General features: G+C 28.3%; 1 protein-coding gene across 2 annotated transcripts in view; it reads right to left on the reverse strand.

The window, feature by feature from the left end:
• Positions 1 to 19,800, reverse strand: part of LOC107445728 (fibroblast growth factor receptor-like 1) — a 42,769-nt gene that overhangs the window by 11,483 nt on the left and 11,486 nt on the right. For both annotated transcript variants that reach the window (XM_016060202.4, XM_087154368.1), the window contains exons 2-5: positions 17,291 to 17,374; positions 3,469 to 3,750; positions 2,011 to 2,103; positions 1,078 to 1,344 (exon numbers count right to left, since the gene is read on the reverse strand). In XM_016060202.4, coding sequence (XP_015915688.1) covers positions 1,078 to 1,344; positions 2,011 to 2,103; positions 3,469 to 3,750; positions 17,291 to 17,354 — 706 coding nt within the window. In that variant the 5' untranslated portion in view covers positions 17,355 to 17,374. The remainder of the gene's footprint in view (positions 1 to 1,077; positions 1,345 to 2,010; positions 2,104 to 3,468; positions 3,751 to 17,290; positions 17,375 to 19,800) is intronic.

Below are 19,800 nucleotides of genomic sequence, written 5' to 3' on the forward strand. Positions count from 1 at the left end.
CTTTTATGAAAAGTAAAACTAATTTATAATTTTTACCATACCTTTAGATAAATATTCCCTCGCTCAGTTAGAATATTCCCATCGAAAGAGGAAAGTACATTAATTTTGACTCACAATAAAAAAATAAGAAAAATCTAATATTTTGAATTCATCAAACGGCATAAATTACATAAAATCAGTGAAAAACTAATTTATATTCGAAATAATGCTTTAAACCATTTACAACTGATCAAGTTTCAGTTCAAAATTAAAATTCTAATCTGAAAACGGCTGGCCAATACTCTACTACTTATGTTGAATAATTTTTGACCCTTCACTGCTCTTGTCTTACGATGTCAAATGATAGTTTTTCGGAGCTCCCTTTCTTTCCTCAAATTATAAGAGGCAGCGTCCAAAATTAAGTTTGCCTTGTAGTTTTTTTCTCCAGGAAATTGAACAGCTATGGGGTAAATAAGACAGCGGTTGGACGTGAAAGACACGTATTTCATTAGGTATCGTTCGACCATGATCAAGCAGATTGTAAAAGACACCAATATATCATTAGGTATCGTTCAACCATGATCAAGCAAATGACAATCTCGCAGTGCCAGCGCAAAGCAGAGGAGAGACTAGGCCCGGAGTTTAGTTGCGGGACCTTTTGGAGGTTGGGAGTATCAATGCTACGTGGTACTATTACACCCCGTCAAAATTGAAGGAGCCTATTTAGACAAAGCCGCCTGGGCTTCATCTGGCGTTCTGTTGCTAAGATGATAATTCGACACTCTGGTATGGGAACGCAAAACCATATTGCAACGTTTGGTTGGGAGAACTTTGGTCCTCCGCCATCAGTCCTGATTTCGCACCCCAGTTTTTCTCGCTTGGAAGAGGAATCTCGACTGAAGCGCTTGCTTTGGAGCAATGCAAAATCACTTCAACCTATCAACCCTTCTTCTGTATGCAGAGCCCTGATTTTTTCCTTGAAGGCTTTTTGAACCTTATAAAGTCATATGACAAATGTCACAACGAGCTTAGAAATTATGAGGAAAAATAAAGTTACATACTATATGTTCTACATCAAAGTAAATAATACAAACTTACGGTCTATAATAAGAAAAAAGGAGTGACTGTCCTTTCCAAGAATATTTTTTGCTACACATGTGTAATTGCCACTGTCTGTAAGAATTGCTTCCGTAAAAGGTAATGCCCATTTTCCTGTTTTGGCACTGTTAATTTTTATTCCATCTTTGTACCATATCATTTCAGGTGCTGGCAATCCTGTTGCAACACACTGTAACTTGAATGTTTCTCCAACTTTCTTAATAATAGGCGAAACTTTATCAGAGACACGTAAAATTCGTGGTTTATCTGAAAAAGATTATTATTGCTTTATAGGTTAGGTTAGGGAAAGTTATTGAAATAAAGAGTTCATTTTATTTAAAGCAAAACATTTAAATACTTTCTTTGTATGTTTAAGTTAAGATAGGAATTAATGTTGGAAAGGGTATTCACAAATTTCTGTACGGATTTTGCAAAGCGTTACGGTTTCTAATGTTCTTCGAGTTGACAATCGCGTCCGCGAAACTTTTCTTACAACTCACAGTATCGCTAAGGAGTAGAAAATAAGATTCGTGTTAAATGAACGCTATGTAAAATCTCTCTAATAACACATTAATACAATATTAGAAAGCACTTTATTTTGTGGATATAACCGTGCGTGTTGACGACGAGATTATATATTTTCGTCATTTTGTTTTCTGGCTTCTTAATTTTTGAAAAAATTTTTGAAAAATTTTTTTAAAGAATTTTTAAAACTTTTTTAGATATTTTTAATAGTTTTTTGTGTGCTAATTTTATTTTTTTGTCCTTTTTATTTATTTCCTTGTTTTCCTTGTATTCTTATTATATATATACACACACACAAAACTTATTACAAAAATGCAATATGCTGTAAATTAAATAAAATCAAAAAATGATTGAATTGATTAAATAAAATCAAAAAATGGTAAAATCAAAAAAAAACTCTGAACTTACAGGTTAAACTAATCTTTGAATCACCCTCTGGTAATATCTCTTGGCTGTAACCGTAGTCATAATCGTGATAGTCTTTTTCATACCCTTCAGAACCTTAAATACATGAAAAAATCTTACAGACAAGTAATATGAGAATTATAACCTGACAGAAAATAATTTTAGCGATCTTCACTATGTCATAAGCAAATGATTACAGTTTCTGGTCGGTGGTACTAATCAGCTTCTTAACGATCATCACAAAATCAATTCTTATTTTTCTAATTAGATTAGATATCCTGACCATTTTAAAGGACTTTTTTTAAGCCCAGGCAACAGGACCTAAGAGAATTTTTAAAAAAACATGAAAATGAGGAGACATGTCATTTATTTGTGCTAATAATGTCTCCAATGAAACTCTGATTCCAAAAATTGAAGTAATTAGTAAAGACTACTGCATTTTAAATAACGATGAGAGCATTACATTTAGGAAACTACAAAAATTACTCTGCCTGAAAATAATCGTCTTATATTATATTCAGCAAAATTTAATTTTTTAACTGAAATTTTATTTGAACAACTTTTTCAGTTCAATTTTTCTTATTATTAAGTGAAGTGTTTAATAGAACATTTTAGAAATTAAAAATAATTTAAGCCACGTAGCTCAGTTTTTAAACCACTTAATTTGGATTTTATACTGATATCTAATGACTTATGTCATATCAATTACTTTTTTGAATGGGTACTTTATAATATTTTCAGTAACTATACCCTTTAAACAAACTTATCCTTTTTAAAAAAATTGTGAATTATTAAATTTTCACAAATCTTACATGTATTGAAATTGCTGGTTTTTATTTAAAAAAATTAAAGATTAACCTCTCATAAATTTATGTTGCATATAAATTCATGAATTAGAGATCATAAAAATTTGTGTTGCATTATGTTACTAAATAATTTTAAATGTTTAAAGGCTACTAACATGGCATTTTGAGTTTTGCCCTATTACAGGTATTATTAATTAGAAAGAGGGGGAAAGACTCCAACATAATTAATCTTATGTATTTTTAATCTTATGTAATTAATCTTATTAATTTTAAACAGATCCCCACATGTATTTATTAGTTTTAATTAACAGTAAGTTTTTACATATAATTGTAAAAAAAATATTGCTTTTACCAATCATAAGAAGTGTTGTGTTAAATTCTGCACTGCAGTATCTATTTATGGCTCTACAACGGCACTCACCAGTAAGTAACATCTCTAATTTTGAGTGTTCCATTGTTTAATATTTTAAATTTGTTTTATTTAACAATTCCAAGTTTTGTTATATTAAGGGTCTTATTATCTTATGAATTAGAGAATGAATCCATCATAATCTATCTTATATACATAATTGTCATACAGATCCACACATACATTTTTTAACTTTAATTAGCAGCCTATTCTTAAATATAATTTTAATTAAAGTATTGCTTTTACCAATCACAAGTAGTGTTGTGTTAAATTCCACGCTGCCGTATCCATTTATAGCTCTACAACGGTATACGCCAGTATCACTGTAAGTAACATCTTTAATTTTGAGTACTCCGTTGCTTAATATTTTGAATCTTTCGTCAGGGAATTCTATCATTTGAGATTTTTCTTTATACCACTCGAACATATTTTTTCGATTCCGTCGAACAGGACAATCCATATTAACAGTTTCATGAGGGCTTACAACCATCTCACGAGAAGTTTCGTTTGTTTGCAACATAGGTGGATCTAGAAATAAAAATTATTAATTATAAATTTATATTAATGTAAGTATTAACTATGCATTTTGAATTATTTTTGTTTAACACATATTGAGAGAAATATTTCTTTTAGACTTAAATATTTATAAAACTTTAAAAAAATATATATATTATTTCTAACGCAGATCATACAGGGTTGTCAAAACGAAACTTTATAAACTCAACTCCGAAGACTGTGTAAAGCCAGGGCTAAAGAGAATAGAAGGGCTGGTTCACTCCTTTGAAGTATCTCTCGCCGCGCCGATCCTCCGACGTCACTCTAGTGACGTCACTTTGGCTCACTTTGGCAAAGCTCGCACTTTGACTTCAAGAACGGAGCGTTTGGCCTTACTAGCTCTAACTAATATTGGATCATTTCTTTTTGCGAGATATTCTAAGATATTTGCTATTTTCTATAATGACTTTCCTCAGTTTTTGCAGTGAATTTAGAAGAATTTAAAACTATTATCGAAATGCCAGTTTGCGCGATTGCAACTTGCAAAAATTCTGATACAAAAACAAAAGGAAAATGTATAATTTTTTGCGCGTTCCCTAAAGTAAATGAACAACTATGTAAAGAATGGATTTCAAAATGACACAGTTAATATAAAACAGCAATACGTTTATTCTGTCGTAAAGAACTTTTAAAAAAATTCATTATCTAAATAGAAACCGCCTCGTTACTTCATAAAGAAAGGCAGGTGAAAAGAATTAAAAAATGTTAATAATTAAATTCTTAAATATATAAATTCTTAAATAATAAAAAATTCTTAATAATTAAAGCTAAAACTGAACTTTTTAAACTAAAGTATTTATCGTGTCATTTTCACCAACTAGCAAAACATTTTTATAAGTTTAAAATGGTATTTTTTTTAATATAATAACCAAGAAAGTTTTTTTTGAACTATGTTTATGAACGGAAATAATGTGTTAATTACGTAAAGTTTGAAGGCTAATAACCAGAAAAAGTCTAACTTATTTTTACAAAGAGAAAGATGCTAAGTTATCATATCTTTGCTTACGATCTCCGAGATCTGTGGACACAGTGACGTCATGAGGAGGGAAATCGTAGCTTCAGCTCTAAGAGCGGAGTGAACTAGCCCTTCTATTCTCTTTAGCCCTGGTGTAAAGCTATGAACTTTTTTTCATCCATGCTCTAGTTTACTTTCGTTATCTTTCAAAAAGTTTCACTTCAGTTTCATACCTAAAAACTGTAAATGTCAATCGGTAAGGCTGTAGTTTTGCCACTTTTAAGCTAAACTAAATGTCATCGCATTTAAATATTTACTAGGGATACAAACTATAAATATTAATCGCTTTTGCCACTTTTAAGCTAAACTTAATATCATCGCATATAAATATTTACTAGGGATACAAACTATAAATGTCAATCGCTAAGGCAGTAGTTTTGCCACTTTTAAGCTAAACTTAATATCATCGCATATAAATATTTACTAGGGATACAAACTATTAATGTTAATAGCTAAGGCTACAGTTTTGCCACTTTTAAGCTGAACTTAATATCATCGCATTTAAATATTTACTAGGGATACAAACTATAAATGCTAATCGCTAAGGCTGTAGTTTTGCCACTTTTAAGCTAAACTTAATATCATCGCATATAAATATTTACTAGGAATACAAACTATTAATGTTAATCGCTAAGGCTAGTTTTGCCACTTTTAAGCTAAACTTAATATCATCGCATTTAAATATTTACTAGGGATACAAACTATAAATGTTAATCGCTAAGGCTGCAGTTTTGCCACTTTTAAGCTGAACTTAATATCATCGCATATAAATATTTACTAGGAATACAAGCTATTAATGTTAATCGCTAGGGCTAGTTTTGCAACTTTTAAGCTTAACTTAAGATCATCGCATTTAAATATTTACTAGGGATACAAACTATAAATGTCAATCGCTAAGGCTGTAGTTTTGCCACTTTTAAGCTAAACTTAATATCATCGCATTTAAATATTTACTTGGGATACAAACTTTAAATGTTAATCGCTAAGGCTGTAGTTTTGCCACTTTTAAGCTAAACTTAATATCATCGCATATAAATATTTACTAGGAATACAAACTATTAATGTTAATCGCTAAGGCTAGTTTTGCCACTTTTAAGCTAAACTTAATATCATCGCATTTAAATATTTACTAGGGATACAAACTATAAATGTTAATCGCTAAGGCTGCAGTTTTGCCACTTTTAAGCTGAACTTAATATCATCGCATATAAATATTTACTAGGAATACAAGCTATTAATGTTAATCGCTAGGGCTAGTTTTGCCACTTTTAAGCTTAACTTAAGATTATCGCATTTAAATATTTACTAGGGATACAAACTATAAATGTCAATCGCTAAGGCTGTAGTTTTGCCACTTTCAAGCTAAACTTAATATCATCGCATTTAAATATTTACTTGTGATACAAACTTTAAATGTTAATCGCTAAGGCTGTAGTTTCGCCACTTTTAAGCTAAACTTAATATCATCGCAGATAAATATTTACTAAGGATACAAACAATATTGATTTGGGCAAATATTCGACAGTCTTAAAATGCAGTACGCATTATACAACACTATTCTTAGTTAATTGTATCATTATACGGAGAAAAAAACATTTTGGTAAAACTACCGTACTGTACTACCATACCGTACTGTAAAAAAAAAAAAAAAAACATTATTCTGGTTAATAAAACCAAAATAGGGTATTTAAACAATTGATTTGGTAGTTTTTCTGTTCACATGGCAACAATTTATCAGAAACTCTGGTTTTCAAAATTATAATTCTTATTACCACACTTTTATTAAAAAATACAAAACTGAAAACTTAATTTAACTGAATAAATGGTTTTATGCCGTGTTCAAAGGTATCATGGTAAAATTACCAACTTTTACCATGTTTATCAAATTTTATCACATAATATAAAACCATATTTTTTTGTTAATTTTACCAAAATCATTGCCAAAGCGCCTCGGTAAAAATTATCGAGCTTTTTCCTGGTCCCATAGATTCAGAAACACGGTAAATTTTACCATATTTTGGTAACTTTGATCATACTTTTTTTCCCAGTGTGCAATTGAAATACATTCACTCCAGATAAAAATTATTTTGCGAGCAAACTTATTTTTTTTAAAAACGATGGTTTATATTTCGTAACTATTAATGCGAAAAACTGGTAAAATTCAGCAATTCACTTGGTTTTTTTGCTGAGTTAGTAGCTATGCTTATGTGACTGACAAATTTGAGAAAAAGTAACAATGTTATTTTCTGGTTGTACATAAATTAATATAAATTAGATACACTTTCAAATTTATTGATATTTTTTGTTTAAATATATTTTCCCGTTAATGTCAAACTATAAAACTGAATCACTTCTAAAATATGTGCCTCAATAATGTCGAATGAAAATGTTCTTAATATAATTTTCTGTATTCCTTTATTCTCCAAGCCTAATTTCCTCTTTCAATATCTAGACTATAGTTAACAAGCCTCTTCGTGTGTGGTCCATTTTAACTTCAGTAATTACAGCTATATGTGCACTTCTAATCGACAAAGAATCATCAAAACTTTCGTCATTTTGCAAAATTAGGGTTATATTTGAGATGACAAAGATAAAAAAAGTCCTTGGAAGACCGATAATTTACGTCTTGATATAACCTTTCTTACATTTCTATTGCTTTCCACGAGTCAAGTTTAATAAAAAAAATATATAAATATAATCATTGCTTGAATTAAATTCATGTTCCTAAGTATACCTTTAATGATTCCATATATTAGAAACATTTTACAAAGCATTAAAGACATATGACAGTAATTATATATTTCGAACGATAAAACAAGCTGTCGTCGATTTATCATTCGTTGAGTACAAATAGTATTGTTATAGATAATTTTTTTTTTCTATTATGATAAATATCCTTTATTTTCTCGCTAATACTTAATATTCATATTTATCAGAAAATACGAAACTTGAAGTAGTTAGGTAGTATTTGGACATCGAAGTAATTTTATCAAAAATTTTATATTATGTATAGAATCGGTTTTTATATTTTTTTTGTTCATTTGAATTTTTTTAAGCAATTAGTATAGATATTTGAACTCGAAACGAGGTTTAAATTGGAAACAATTGTTCAGAAAAAATGCTTTTATAGGCATTCAAACCACGCTGAGTAGCTAGGATTATTTTTAATAATTGCGTCTAGAAAGAAATATATTTGAAAAGAAAAAAAAAGAATAACCGTATTTGTCATATTACTGCATTGTTACAATGAAGAATAAGTTATTAATATTATTATTTCAGTTGTTCCGTTATTCTATCGCACCATAATAAACGGAGAAAAAAAAGTTCGGGCAAAAATACCGAAATGTATGGTAATGACATTTCTGGTAAAAAAAAACTATAGTTCTGGTAAATAAAACCAAACTATACGGTATTATTATTCATATGGTAACGGTTTTACCAAATTCTGATTTTCAAGATTATAGTTATTATTACCACTCATTTAGTAAGAAATACAAAACAAAAAAGTAAATTTAACCGAATAAATGGTTTTTATGCCGTGTTCTAAAGTGTCATGATAAAATTACCAAATTTTACAACATTTAACAAATTTTATCGCATATTATAAAACCATATTTTATTGTTAATTTTATCATAATCATTGACAAAGCGCTTTGGTGAAATTACCGAGTGTTTTGCGTCCCATAAAGTCGGAAACACAGTAAATTTTACCATATTCTGGGTGTTTTGACCATATTTTTTCCCCAGTGTACCTCACATAGGATCGTTGAAAAAAGCATTATAGTCTATTTATGAACATTAATTTTATACAAAAGTGCAAGTAGTTTACGAAAAAAAGAACGTTTGAACATTATTTTTACCTTAAAGAGGAAGATTAGGAAACACATATTCCCTCCTGATATATTCATTTTAACATGGACGTTATTACATAGAAGTGAATTACATAGAATAACATGATTTTTAAACTCAAAATTTAGCACTCTTTCAGAATGTCACATGGTAATTTTTCTATAATCATCTCATGAAATATAATTTATTTTTATATAAATACTTTCTATAACTCACGAAAGACAAAATATTTTTTCATACATGCATATTTTGTTCTTCATTTATTTTCTTTTAAAGACTTATAATGACTTATGATACTTAGCCAAGTATTATTATGTAACATTACTGCTAATTGTAACTTTTTAAATTAAAAAAAGCTACAACATAAGGAAAATTGCCTATTCAATGAACCGTTGTATGCAGTGGTGTTTGATTGCTCACAATCAACTAGATTAGAGACTATGTTAGATGCTCCTGTAAACAGGAATGCAATCATTGAAGGATAAAAGCCAATTTAATTGAAAGAAAAATTAAAATCTATTTTCTAAATTTCCTTCTATAGGAGTGTAACTGATATTATGGTAAAAAACATATAATATTTTCAGGAAGATAACATTCCAAAAGGGATATTCAAACTGTAAAAAGAAGAAAAAAAATACCCTGTAAAAAAAAATTTCTTTTTACCCAAATAGCTGCAGAATGTTAAGGTTCATAGAGGAAAAAGTAACAAAATTTTTTATACTGCAACGGATACTTTAAACATTGACTTCTAATTCTAAATTCCTTAAACTATTATGTGTATTAATTTTACCAAACACTTAACATTTGAGCATTGATTTTGTTTTTGTATTAGTACCAAACACTTAACATTTGAGCATTGATTTTGTTTTTGTATTAGTACCAAACACTTAACATTTGAGCATTGATTTTGTTTTCACACCAGACAATGTGAATATTGAGATTACTGAGTAATTGAATAAGAATTAGAATAAAATATTAAGTTTTTTAGAGAAAAAGTGGATGGTTTTTTTACGTTAAAAGTACCACTTTAAAAATTTAATTTAAACGTTTGCAGCTCGAAACTTTTATTTTTAGTACATAAATACTTTTTGTCAATCTTTGAATAGGCACCATATATTTTGTATATAAGTTGAAAAACTTTCGAAAAAGGTTTTTTAACTACAATAAGTGAACAAAATGAAAAATATATTGTATTTGCTTTATTTTATTTGAATCGCTTACATTTTATTTTATATATTTCTTCAAGATCTGCTAATAATTTTGAACCTAAACTTACGAACAAATTATGCTTAGATATATTTTAGTTTTTTGCTCAATGACTAGACGTCCACTAAGCAAAATTAGACAAAAATCATAGTCACTTCACTTTATTGCGATTTCTTTTACAACGAAAAAATGTTTACAACTTGATTACATGGTAGTAATGATTTCTGTCAAAAAAGTTTTAATAATTAATTAATAGATGGCGGCACGAGCGGCAAGTTTAGAAGTTCGTTTTTAAATTATGAATTATTTGAATTTAACAGTCATAATCGGAAATTAAACAAAAAGATTGCCTGACTTTCTTTAGTAAGAAGTTAAAAATATCTTTTTTAACAAAATCAACTCAAAGTCCACTTCCCCAAATAAACTTTTTTTTTTGCATGTTTCATGGTTTTTATTTCATAACCTACCATTGTTATCAATAAAATGCTGATTTAGTCTAAATGCATTAGTTTCAGGCCCGGGTACCTTAAATGTTGCAAATAATTTTTTAGTACTTTGCCTTAATGATTGTCAATTAGAATTATGAGTTAGCAAAACCTGAGACAAATATAATTTCAAATTTACTTAGATATCTCAATTTAATAATGTTATAAAATTTATTTAAAAGCATTTCGTTACTAAAACATACATAAATTAATGTTTCAAATTACAACCAGTGAGGCCTCTGATAGTTCTGTGTCTGAAGTCCATGGATTTTTAAATCAGTGCCTGGCAACCAGGACAGTTCACAACTGTTAACTATGACTATTAAAACTGATTAAATTAATACAGTTTTTTAGAATATAAATTGTTCGAAAGTGACAGGAACGATTAGAGACTACTTCCAACTGAAACATCGTGCAACTTCTGAACATTTATTCAAAGTTAAATAATATTGTTTAATCCTCTTTCACTAACGTAGCCATGACTAGATATTTTTAAAAAAGTAAGCCATTAGAGTAAAACCTTTTCACATTTAACGCTAAACTTACTATAACCGGTCACATGACCGTTTAAGGTATGTTAAATTAAAAATTCTTATTCTTTGTGCTTGTAATACATAAAAATTGGCAATATACAATTTTGTTTAATTATAATAAAGGTTTTTTAGTTTATTTCCTTCCTAACATCCATATTTCATACATTCAAACAAGAAAGTCCGGTCATTTTATCGGCTATGGTAGAAATAGGTATTTATTAAGTGTTTAGAGTTAAATTTTATTTCTGTAAATTAAGACTTCTTAGCTAGTGTAGGTTCATATAAAACAAATGAATTTTACTTCCAGTTTTGGCTTAGTTGAACTGCAATCACCGGAATATGGGTGACGCGGCTATATCAAAAACTTTACTGCCACCCGAATATGGGTGACGCTGCGGTCAACATGTTAAGATCGTTTTGAAAACAGAAGAAAAAAAAAATAATTGCTATTTCATTTCGGTAGAGTTCAGAATTATTACGATTTTACACATTATGAACATTTTAACTCGTTTGTATGTAAAATATCCCTTCTTTAAAAGATTCTCTTATAGATTTGTTCAAAAAATTGATATTATAATGTAACAAAAGGAAAAATAAAAGATTTTTTTTTTACTTAGTATATAAATTTTTATGATTTTTTTGATGAGTTATTAGCTATTACATAAAACTTGAAAGACAGATTTAACTAAGAAAAAAATGATTCAAGAAATTTAAATTTAAGATTAACAAAGTAATTTTATAAATTATAATTTATATTTTGCTTGTCAAACTCAAGTAAACTTAGCAATCATTTAATCATTAATCTTAGCAAAATATAACTTTCATCTTAAGTACATTAATCCGAAAAAAATCTTAAGAAATTTTACCTGCCCATTTCAAAAATTATATGCGTGTTACCATTTTAACTATTTTAAAGCAAAGCACAAGAATGGTATATGAATAAATCAATAAACCACAGACTTATTACTTTATTCATTTTAAGCAATGAAAAATATTAAAGAAAAAAGAGAGAAGATATTTTATAATTTGAGGTAGCTTTCAGAAGAATTAAAATTGCTCCTCAAGACAAAGTCACATGGATCAGAAGATGTCATAAAACTCACGCAGCCAAAAAGACTTTAAAAAACTCAAAACGCAGAAAACCTTTTACTACATAGTAACCATCTAAAAACTGACGGTGCAACAAGATAACTAGGGTTTAAGTGTAACCCAACCGCAGAATCGTGGACAAAGGGGTAAAAAAAATTAAACCTTTTCTCCTTTCATTGGTTGATAAACTAATAAAGCAAGATTTAATACAGCAGATACATATCAAACAGATAAAAAGACAATCAATCAATATCATTCAGAACATAAAAAATAAATCTGTATCGCACTCAGTTTGCTAAAAAATATTGAAAATAGGATTATTAAACTAATTTAAGGTAAATATTAAAATTACTTATTACTGTATAGAAATTAAAATTTTAATCATAATTTTTATAGCATTCTTAAAAAAGGTTTTGTTATAAATTGTATAAAATTTTTTTCCATAATTCAGAAATTTTTTATCTAGAAAAAAATTAGAAATTCAAAATTAAATAAATTTTTTCAAAAAAAAAAAAATATCAGCTTTGGGATACATTGAATAATATTTTGAATGGTTGGAAATTTCAAAGTATATTTTCAAACATCTCGCGGAATTTATCACTGTCGTAAAAACTAACAGACTGATATGTAGAGAAACAGTTTCACTTGGTAAAGCATTTTTTTCTTAGGGCTTTTTTTTTAGTGCCAAGATTTTCGAATGAAAGTTTTGAATATTTATTCATTGCGAACATAAATAACTTTACTTAGTTTACGCCATCGAGTTTAATGAAAATATCATCTTGGAAACGTATATATTTTTCTAAATTGACTTTTTTTTAATAAAATTTTTTTCCTTTCATAAAAAAGAAGATCCGACTCATGCATTGCGCACATGCATTGCGCAAATCACTGATATTTTGTCCAATCCTTTGCAAAAGAATTTTTTAAAGATTCCTGAAGTGCAAATACATTCCCCAGGTACTTCTATAATAATATCAAATTTATCAAAATAAACTTCAGAGTGGTAATTATTATTTAAAAAAAAGCACATGGTTACGCACAGTTTTCAAAATATAGTAACAGAAAAGATTTGTCACAATTATAATCGTAATTGCTCTTATATTTCCACAATTATTTTTGTCATCTAAGTGTCCCATCACTAGCAAAATCGGAGTTCCGTATACATTTAATGTGACGTTAGGGTCCAAAAAATAGTTGTTAAAAGCGTGCAATTTACTTTCATGGAAATTAATTCTAATCGAATAGAGCTGTAAACTAGTAAAGTTTCAGACATCATGTTTTAAATGAAAGATTCTATACCTAAAGGCAAATCCTATGAAAAAAATTCGTTTTTTGCACTCCTCCTTTAAACGGTCCGGAGTTCTTGTATAGACAGTGATCATTCCCGTGCTTCAAACTGTCAGTGAACCAAATTTAATTGCATTCGGGTGAATGGTCTAGGACGGATAAACAAACATTCAATTATTTAATTGTACTTTATTTACGTCACACAAGAGTTACACAATGAGCTATTGGCTACGGTCTGGGAAACATCTCTGTGTTCGAAGACATACCATCACAATTTTTATCTTCTGCAGATGGCAGATGGCTCTTCTGCTTTGGTAGCCCAACAACCTGCACGCGAAATTGAGCACTTTATGTTAGAACAGTTTAACTAATACCGTGAATCCTCAGTTCCTTTGCAGGCTGATAAAAGTGGCACTACTCACCGCAACCAGAGATGCTTGACTTTGGTGTTCTACTGGGAACTGTGCCTTTACGGTTAATACATATCGGGGATATATATATATATATATATATATATATATATATATATATATATATATATATATATATATATATACATACATATGTTCCCGCCATTTATGAATTTAGATGTACATGTTGCACTTAAATAATTGAAAAATACATCTTTAAGCTTTGTTTTGTAACTCAGTTTCCAAAGCATACTAATCATCACTTTACAACATTATCAAAACATTTAAACTGCTTCAAATAATTATTTTTAATAACTGTACATTTAAAACCACCGGGGCACATTATCAAATAATTACAGCATCCACTTATACGTGCTAACAAGTTTCGAGCTTTACAATTAAATGGCTTTTTTTCCTTGATAATTTCCCTAACCTAATTAATCATAAATTATTCTAAAAATGCCAAAATTAATAAAGCATTAATTAGTAAAATTTTCTGTGGTTAGGTTTATACCTAGTAAAAATATCTATAATTAAACTGAGGAAGCAGTTCATTTAACAACTATTAGACTCAGATTATTAAAACAAAACATAACATATAATTCTGATTGTCTAATATGCTTGCAAAAATGGCCAAATGAATGCATATTTATCAGTTGTGAAAAGCATATTTAAATTTTCATCTAAAAAAGAATATCTCAAAAGAAAGAAAGACATCGACCTCATATCATCTTAAAGAATTATTGCTCATCTTCCCTGACTTGGAAGAAAAATAACAACATAAATCAATTTCTTCGTTAGATCAAATGTCTTAATAGAAAAAAAAAATTCTTAGAATATCAAGGCAATGCATGATTTTGCAGAACTAGAACTGCCTAGAGCTAATCGCTTCACGAACAATGTGCCGCAAGTGTGTTACGTGCGCCAAACATATTAATAAGAATGATTAATTTATTTTTTTAGATCAAAATAAGAAAAAACGTATTTTTAAGCATTGAAATGCACTGCTTTGACAAAAACAAGCAAATCAGATTCTTTAATTAAAGTTCCACCATTAATTGAAAAAAAATCTTTTATTATTATTTGCCTTATTTTTATCAAACTCTCAGAAAATCTGCTTAACATTAAATTGTGGTACTTGCATCATAATAGTGCAAACTGCTGCAAACTTAATATGGGGTCAAATTGAATCAAGTTTAATTAACCATAGTTAATTAAAGTTCACTAAACCGAAAATTAAATTTAGTTTCGTACAACCAAGAAGGGTTAAATAGCGGATAATACGGATCACATAGACCTCTCAGTAAGGAAATTCGAATGATATTATGGCTCATCCAACACAGTTTGAAATTTTAAACACTGTAAATACTTTATTTTGAAAATACCTCCTGTTTTAATTGTATGTTTAATCATGCACTTTATAGGCTATTTAGTCACATGCATTTAATACCGAATTGTGTGTCAATTCATAAACTCTTTTAGAGTAAAAATTACAAATGCGATCATTTTCTAATAAAAATCAAACTCTTGACTAAACTAAATCTCAGAATCTAAACATTTCGTTTAAATAAATAAACTTTAGCCTTGCCTCCTGAGTTCGATAAAGGATTTTTTATCTCCAAATCTGGAATACAAGCAATTACAATACAAATCAGTTAATTCTATATTATTCGATGAGAAAATGGAGATATCTGACAAATTTTCATTTAAATATGTCCAAATGCTTTAATGGCACAAGATTTAAATGTTAATATATTTATAAAGGAAAAATACCTAATAAGTCAATTAGAAATTTATGTTAACATTTTTCTTTATAATAACAAACATTGCTTTAATAACAATGAAAATAAATAAATAAATAGTTTAATGAAAATGTAAGATAATTTGTCCATTAATAATACAGTAGAACTCGGATATAACATCACTAATGAACAACGATTTCCTGCTTTTAATGTCTTTTCAGCTTGGTACCATTACCTTTCTCATATCAATAACGTAAAAAAAAAAAAAAAAAAAAAAAATACCGGTATTTACAACGTCTTTTTATACTATTTCTCTGAAGTACCAGCAAGTTGAGTCTTGTACAACTTCTATTATCCAACAAAAAAGAAAAATAAAGGTGCTAGAAGCTTTAAATTTAATATCATCCTGGTGGAAAAATTTTTCTAAATACTGTATCGTTAATGATTTCAGAAAATGTAATTTTACATCACTGGACATTTCAGAAAAGAATGCTGATATTGATGGCATTTCAGAAGTGATGAAGAAGACTGAATTTTTAGATTCACCCTCATTTATTGAGTGACTGAAAATTTTCTTCCAAGGACAAGAAGAAGAAACGGATACCCCAGATTGTTGAAAAATTCATGTCGTCCGAATAATAATAAAAAAGAAGATAAAAAAAAAATGTTGGATTTTTTTTTACTGCAATAACAAAGGGAAAAACATTTTTGTTCTGTTGCATGAAATTTTTTAACAGATCATAAATACTTTCATATCGTTGATGTTAAATATGCAATAGGTTTTTCTTTCTCCAAGCTACAGATTATTTTCAATGACATTTTAAAAACGTTATATATAACGAGGTATCGCACTGCAAAAAGCTTCTAGGGAAGTTAGGGCACATCACCAGGTTTAAAACTGCATAGGATCCCATGCTCGTCATACGCCGTTAGGGGAGCTGACTCTATTACGAACTGTTTCTTCGTGTGCTACTGAGTAGGTCATCATAGGGAGGCGCTCTGAGCTACGTACGATTATATTTCTGGACAAGGGTTCCTACACAAATTTAATCCTGAAAATGTGATCTAACTCCTCTTGATGTTTGTTGCAACATATACGCTACCCCTTGTTATATCTAACGTTTTTAAACTTGTACATTTAGACAAAAAATAAACTAAAAATGTCATTTAAAAAAATATGTAGCTTGGAGAGATTGCAAATTTGATTGCATATAGAGATTCAACCCGATTGCATATTTGTAATTCCCACATCCGAATTATGCAAGGTCAAGTATTTGTATAATTGCAACAAACAGTTTGTTCCCCAGTTTAATCTAAGTTTGTCGCTTAGCAAAATAAGTTACATTAAATTTTTATATTATATTTAGGTATTTAACAAAATATAATTAAATTTGTACGCATTTAAATTTCACTTTTTAAGGGAATTTTCATGCACCCGATATAGCTACGTTTCTTTATTAACAACATTTTTGTGACGAATGTCGTTAAATCCAGGCTCTACTGTATTTATCTCCTATTTAAAGATTTTTTTCCTAAGCCTGTTATTTATTCTGTCCAAGACACATAATTAAATATATATATGGTCATGTTATGTATTAAGTCCAAAAGAAAATAAATAAATTGAAGGGTTTAAGGTAATATTGTGATAAGCCACATTTTTTAAACGATATTTTTATATTAAATTGCTCTTTAGTATTGTTTCAAGATAAGAATTTCGCATGTTTTTAGAATTTCCACAACATAACACGGTACACTGAAGCATTTCTTTCTTTACCTGAGAATAGTGGTGTTTTCTATTAAAAAAAATTTAAAAAAACGCTCTACTAATCAATTAAAAAATGTGGCTATCATTTTATTGCATAAAAATTCAAATGTAATTTTAAAGTGATATACTTACTATCCGACGAAGCAAGACAGATTAAAATAATCAAATAAAAAATTCCAGAAATCAAAGTTAGCATGATTCAGATCCTATATATATCTATAAAAAGAAAATTTATTTTTAGTAACATGAATTCTATATTCGACACATCAATATTTTTCAATGTTACATACCCCAGCTGGAGATGTAATGGACTCCTATATCAGAGGGATTAGGCATGAATTGAGTTATTCAGTGTGCGAACGTTGATTTATTTAACTCCTTTAGAAAGAAAAGTTATGAAGCAAAAAAAGTTATGAAGTGGAATTTTTTTAAAATTTGATTTATTATTTATTTGTTCATTTTGTTAAAGTGTATGTAAAGTGTGGAGATTCATACAATGCAATTAAATACAAAATAATAAGGACAAGGGATAAGAGATATTATTTTTGAATGTTCTAGTAAAATTTTAGGAGGAGAAGGGGAATTTTCGAGAATTTGGCATGATTGATTACATTGGGACAATAGCACTAGGCAATGAAAAATAGGAACCTTTAAAATATTTCTATCGCATTCACTTCACCAAAGAGAATTTCAGCATTTAACAACAGCAAAACAGCATTTAATAACAATGGAACTGATAAATTATCTTTATTAATTAGCATATTATTGCAATAAAAATATTGCCACTTTCGTCATATTAAAAAAAAACTACACAACCCTTTGATACAATTCAACTCAACATCAATGAGTAGAATTATTAAACATTCAAGTTCTGAATGACTCAACTCCAAAACCTTCAATACAACTCACTTCAATATCAAGGTGTGAAAAAAAAATACTCAGGGACTGAAAAACTGGAAATCCATAACAACCCCTAGACATGGAAATCTCTAACATGGAAATCCATAACAACCCCTAGACTGCAAAAAGATCTAGATCAAATTATGGTAAAAAGTACTAGAACCCTGAGTGCAGAATCCGCGTAAAATCCAGTTTTATCGGAAAATTTTATACCGCAATTTTTACAGCAATATTTATTTATTAAGAGTGATTCCGTGATTTTATAGTAATATTACTGTAAAAATTTCTTGATATCAGATTTTCTATTCCGTTAAATTTTGCAGTGAGATGTTCTGGCACCCTGAGCATTTTTTACCATAATTTGATCAGGGATTTTTTTGCTGTGAACTTACCTTATGATTACAGAAACTCCTTCGTTACAAATAAACGAATCGGGAATTTATAAGCAATCTAAGTAAACTAAACATCATACTGTAACATATCGTACACTGAGGAAAAAAAATTATGATCAAAATTACCATTATATTGGTAAATTTACCGTGTTTCTGGTTCTATAGGAACACCAAAGAGATCGATAATTTTTAATGAAGCGTTTTGGTATTGATTTTGGTAAAATTAACAATAAATATGATTTTATATTTCTTTAATAAAATCTGGTATATGGGATAATATTTAGTAATTTTAAATTTTATCACGACACTTTAGTATGGCATAAAAACCAATTATTTGTTTTATCAGTTGAATTGAATTTCAGTTTTGTATTTTTTACTAAATACGTGGTAGTGAGAACTATAATTCTAAAAACCAGAATTTCTGGTAAACCCTTACCACATGAAAAGAAAAACTACTAAATGACGGGTTAAAATACCGTATATTTTGGTTTTATTAATCAGGATTAAGTTTTTTTTTTTTTTTTTTTTTTTTTTAGAAATGTCATCACAATATAATAAGGTAATTATACCAGAATTTGCTTTGTTTCTCCGTGTAATATATGTGTATGATAAATGATAAATCTAAAAAAACTTCAAAATGATCATTTTGAAGGTTTTGATACGAAGTTATTGACATTTAACATGATTTAGAAATTACACTGCTACTTCTCTTATGAATAGTTTGATAGATTTTCGTAAATATTTTTAAACAAGTAATTAAATCAAAACTGGTTTCGAAAGAAATTTAATAGACTTGTTGATTTAAAGATACAAAATACGAGTGCAAATGAAAATTCATTATTATTTTAATATATAATAAATTGGATTTTTTAAATAAAAAAATTATGAAATCTGTGAATCCACGCATTCACTTTAAACTTATATTAGACACAAAGCTTGTTTAGTGATTATTTACAATTATTTTGTTATTTAATTAAAAGATAATAAATTTGGTTTAATTATTCGTTATATTGATCTGCAAATATTTCACGTAGATATAAGAAATTTTAGGAACTTTGCCTCATTTTGATCAAAGATATGACATTTTTAAAATTTGTATTTCTTGAAAAATATTTGACGAAGTTCCTTGAAAACTTGATGATTTTCGCCTAAATATCAATTATCCGGCGTATTCATATGTCAATATGCTGGATAATTGAACTAAATTTAGGTTAATAAATTAATTAAAAAATTAAAAGTAAAGTCTCCATTTCAAATAAATGCTTGTATTAATATATTTTGAAAATTTTATGTGTTAGTTCACTGTTTATGGATAGTAAACTTTTATACAAATTGCACTATTTTGTGAAT

The sequence above is a fragment of the Parasteatoda tepidariorum genome, chromosome 11 (genome assembly GCF_982258835.1).
Source record: "Parasteatoda tepidariorum strain Cologne lab strain chromosome 11, Ptep-v5.0, whole genome shotgun sequence".
In the NCBI taxonomy this organism is placed as follows: Eukaryota; Metazoa; Arthropoda; class Arachnida; order Araneae; family Theridiidae; genus Parasteatoda; species Parasteatoda tepidariorum.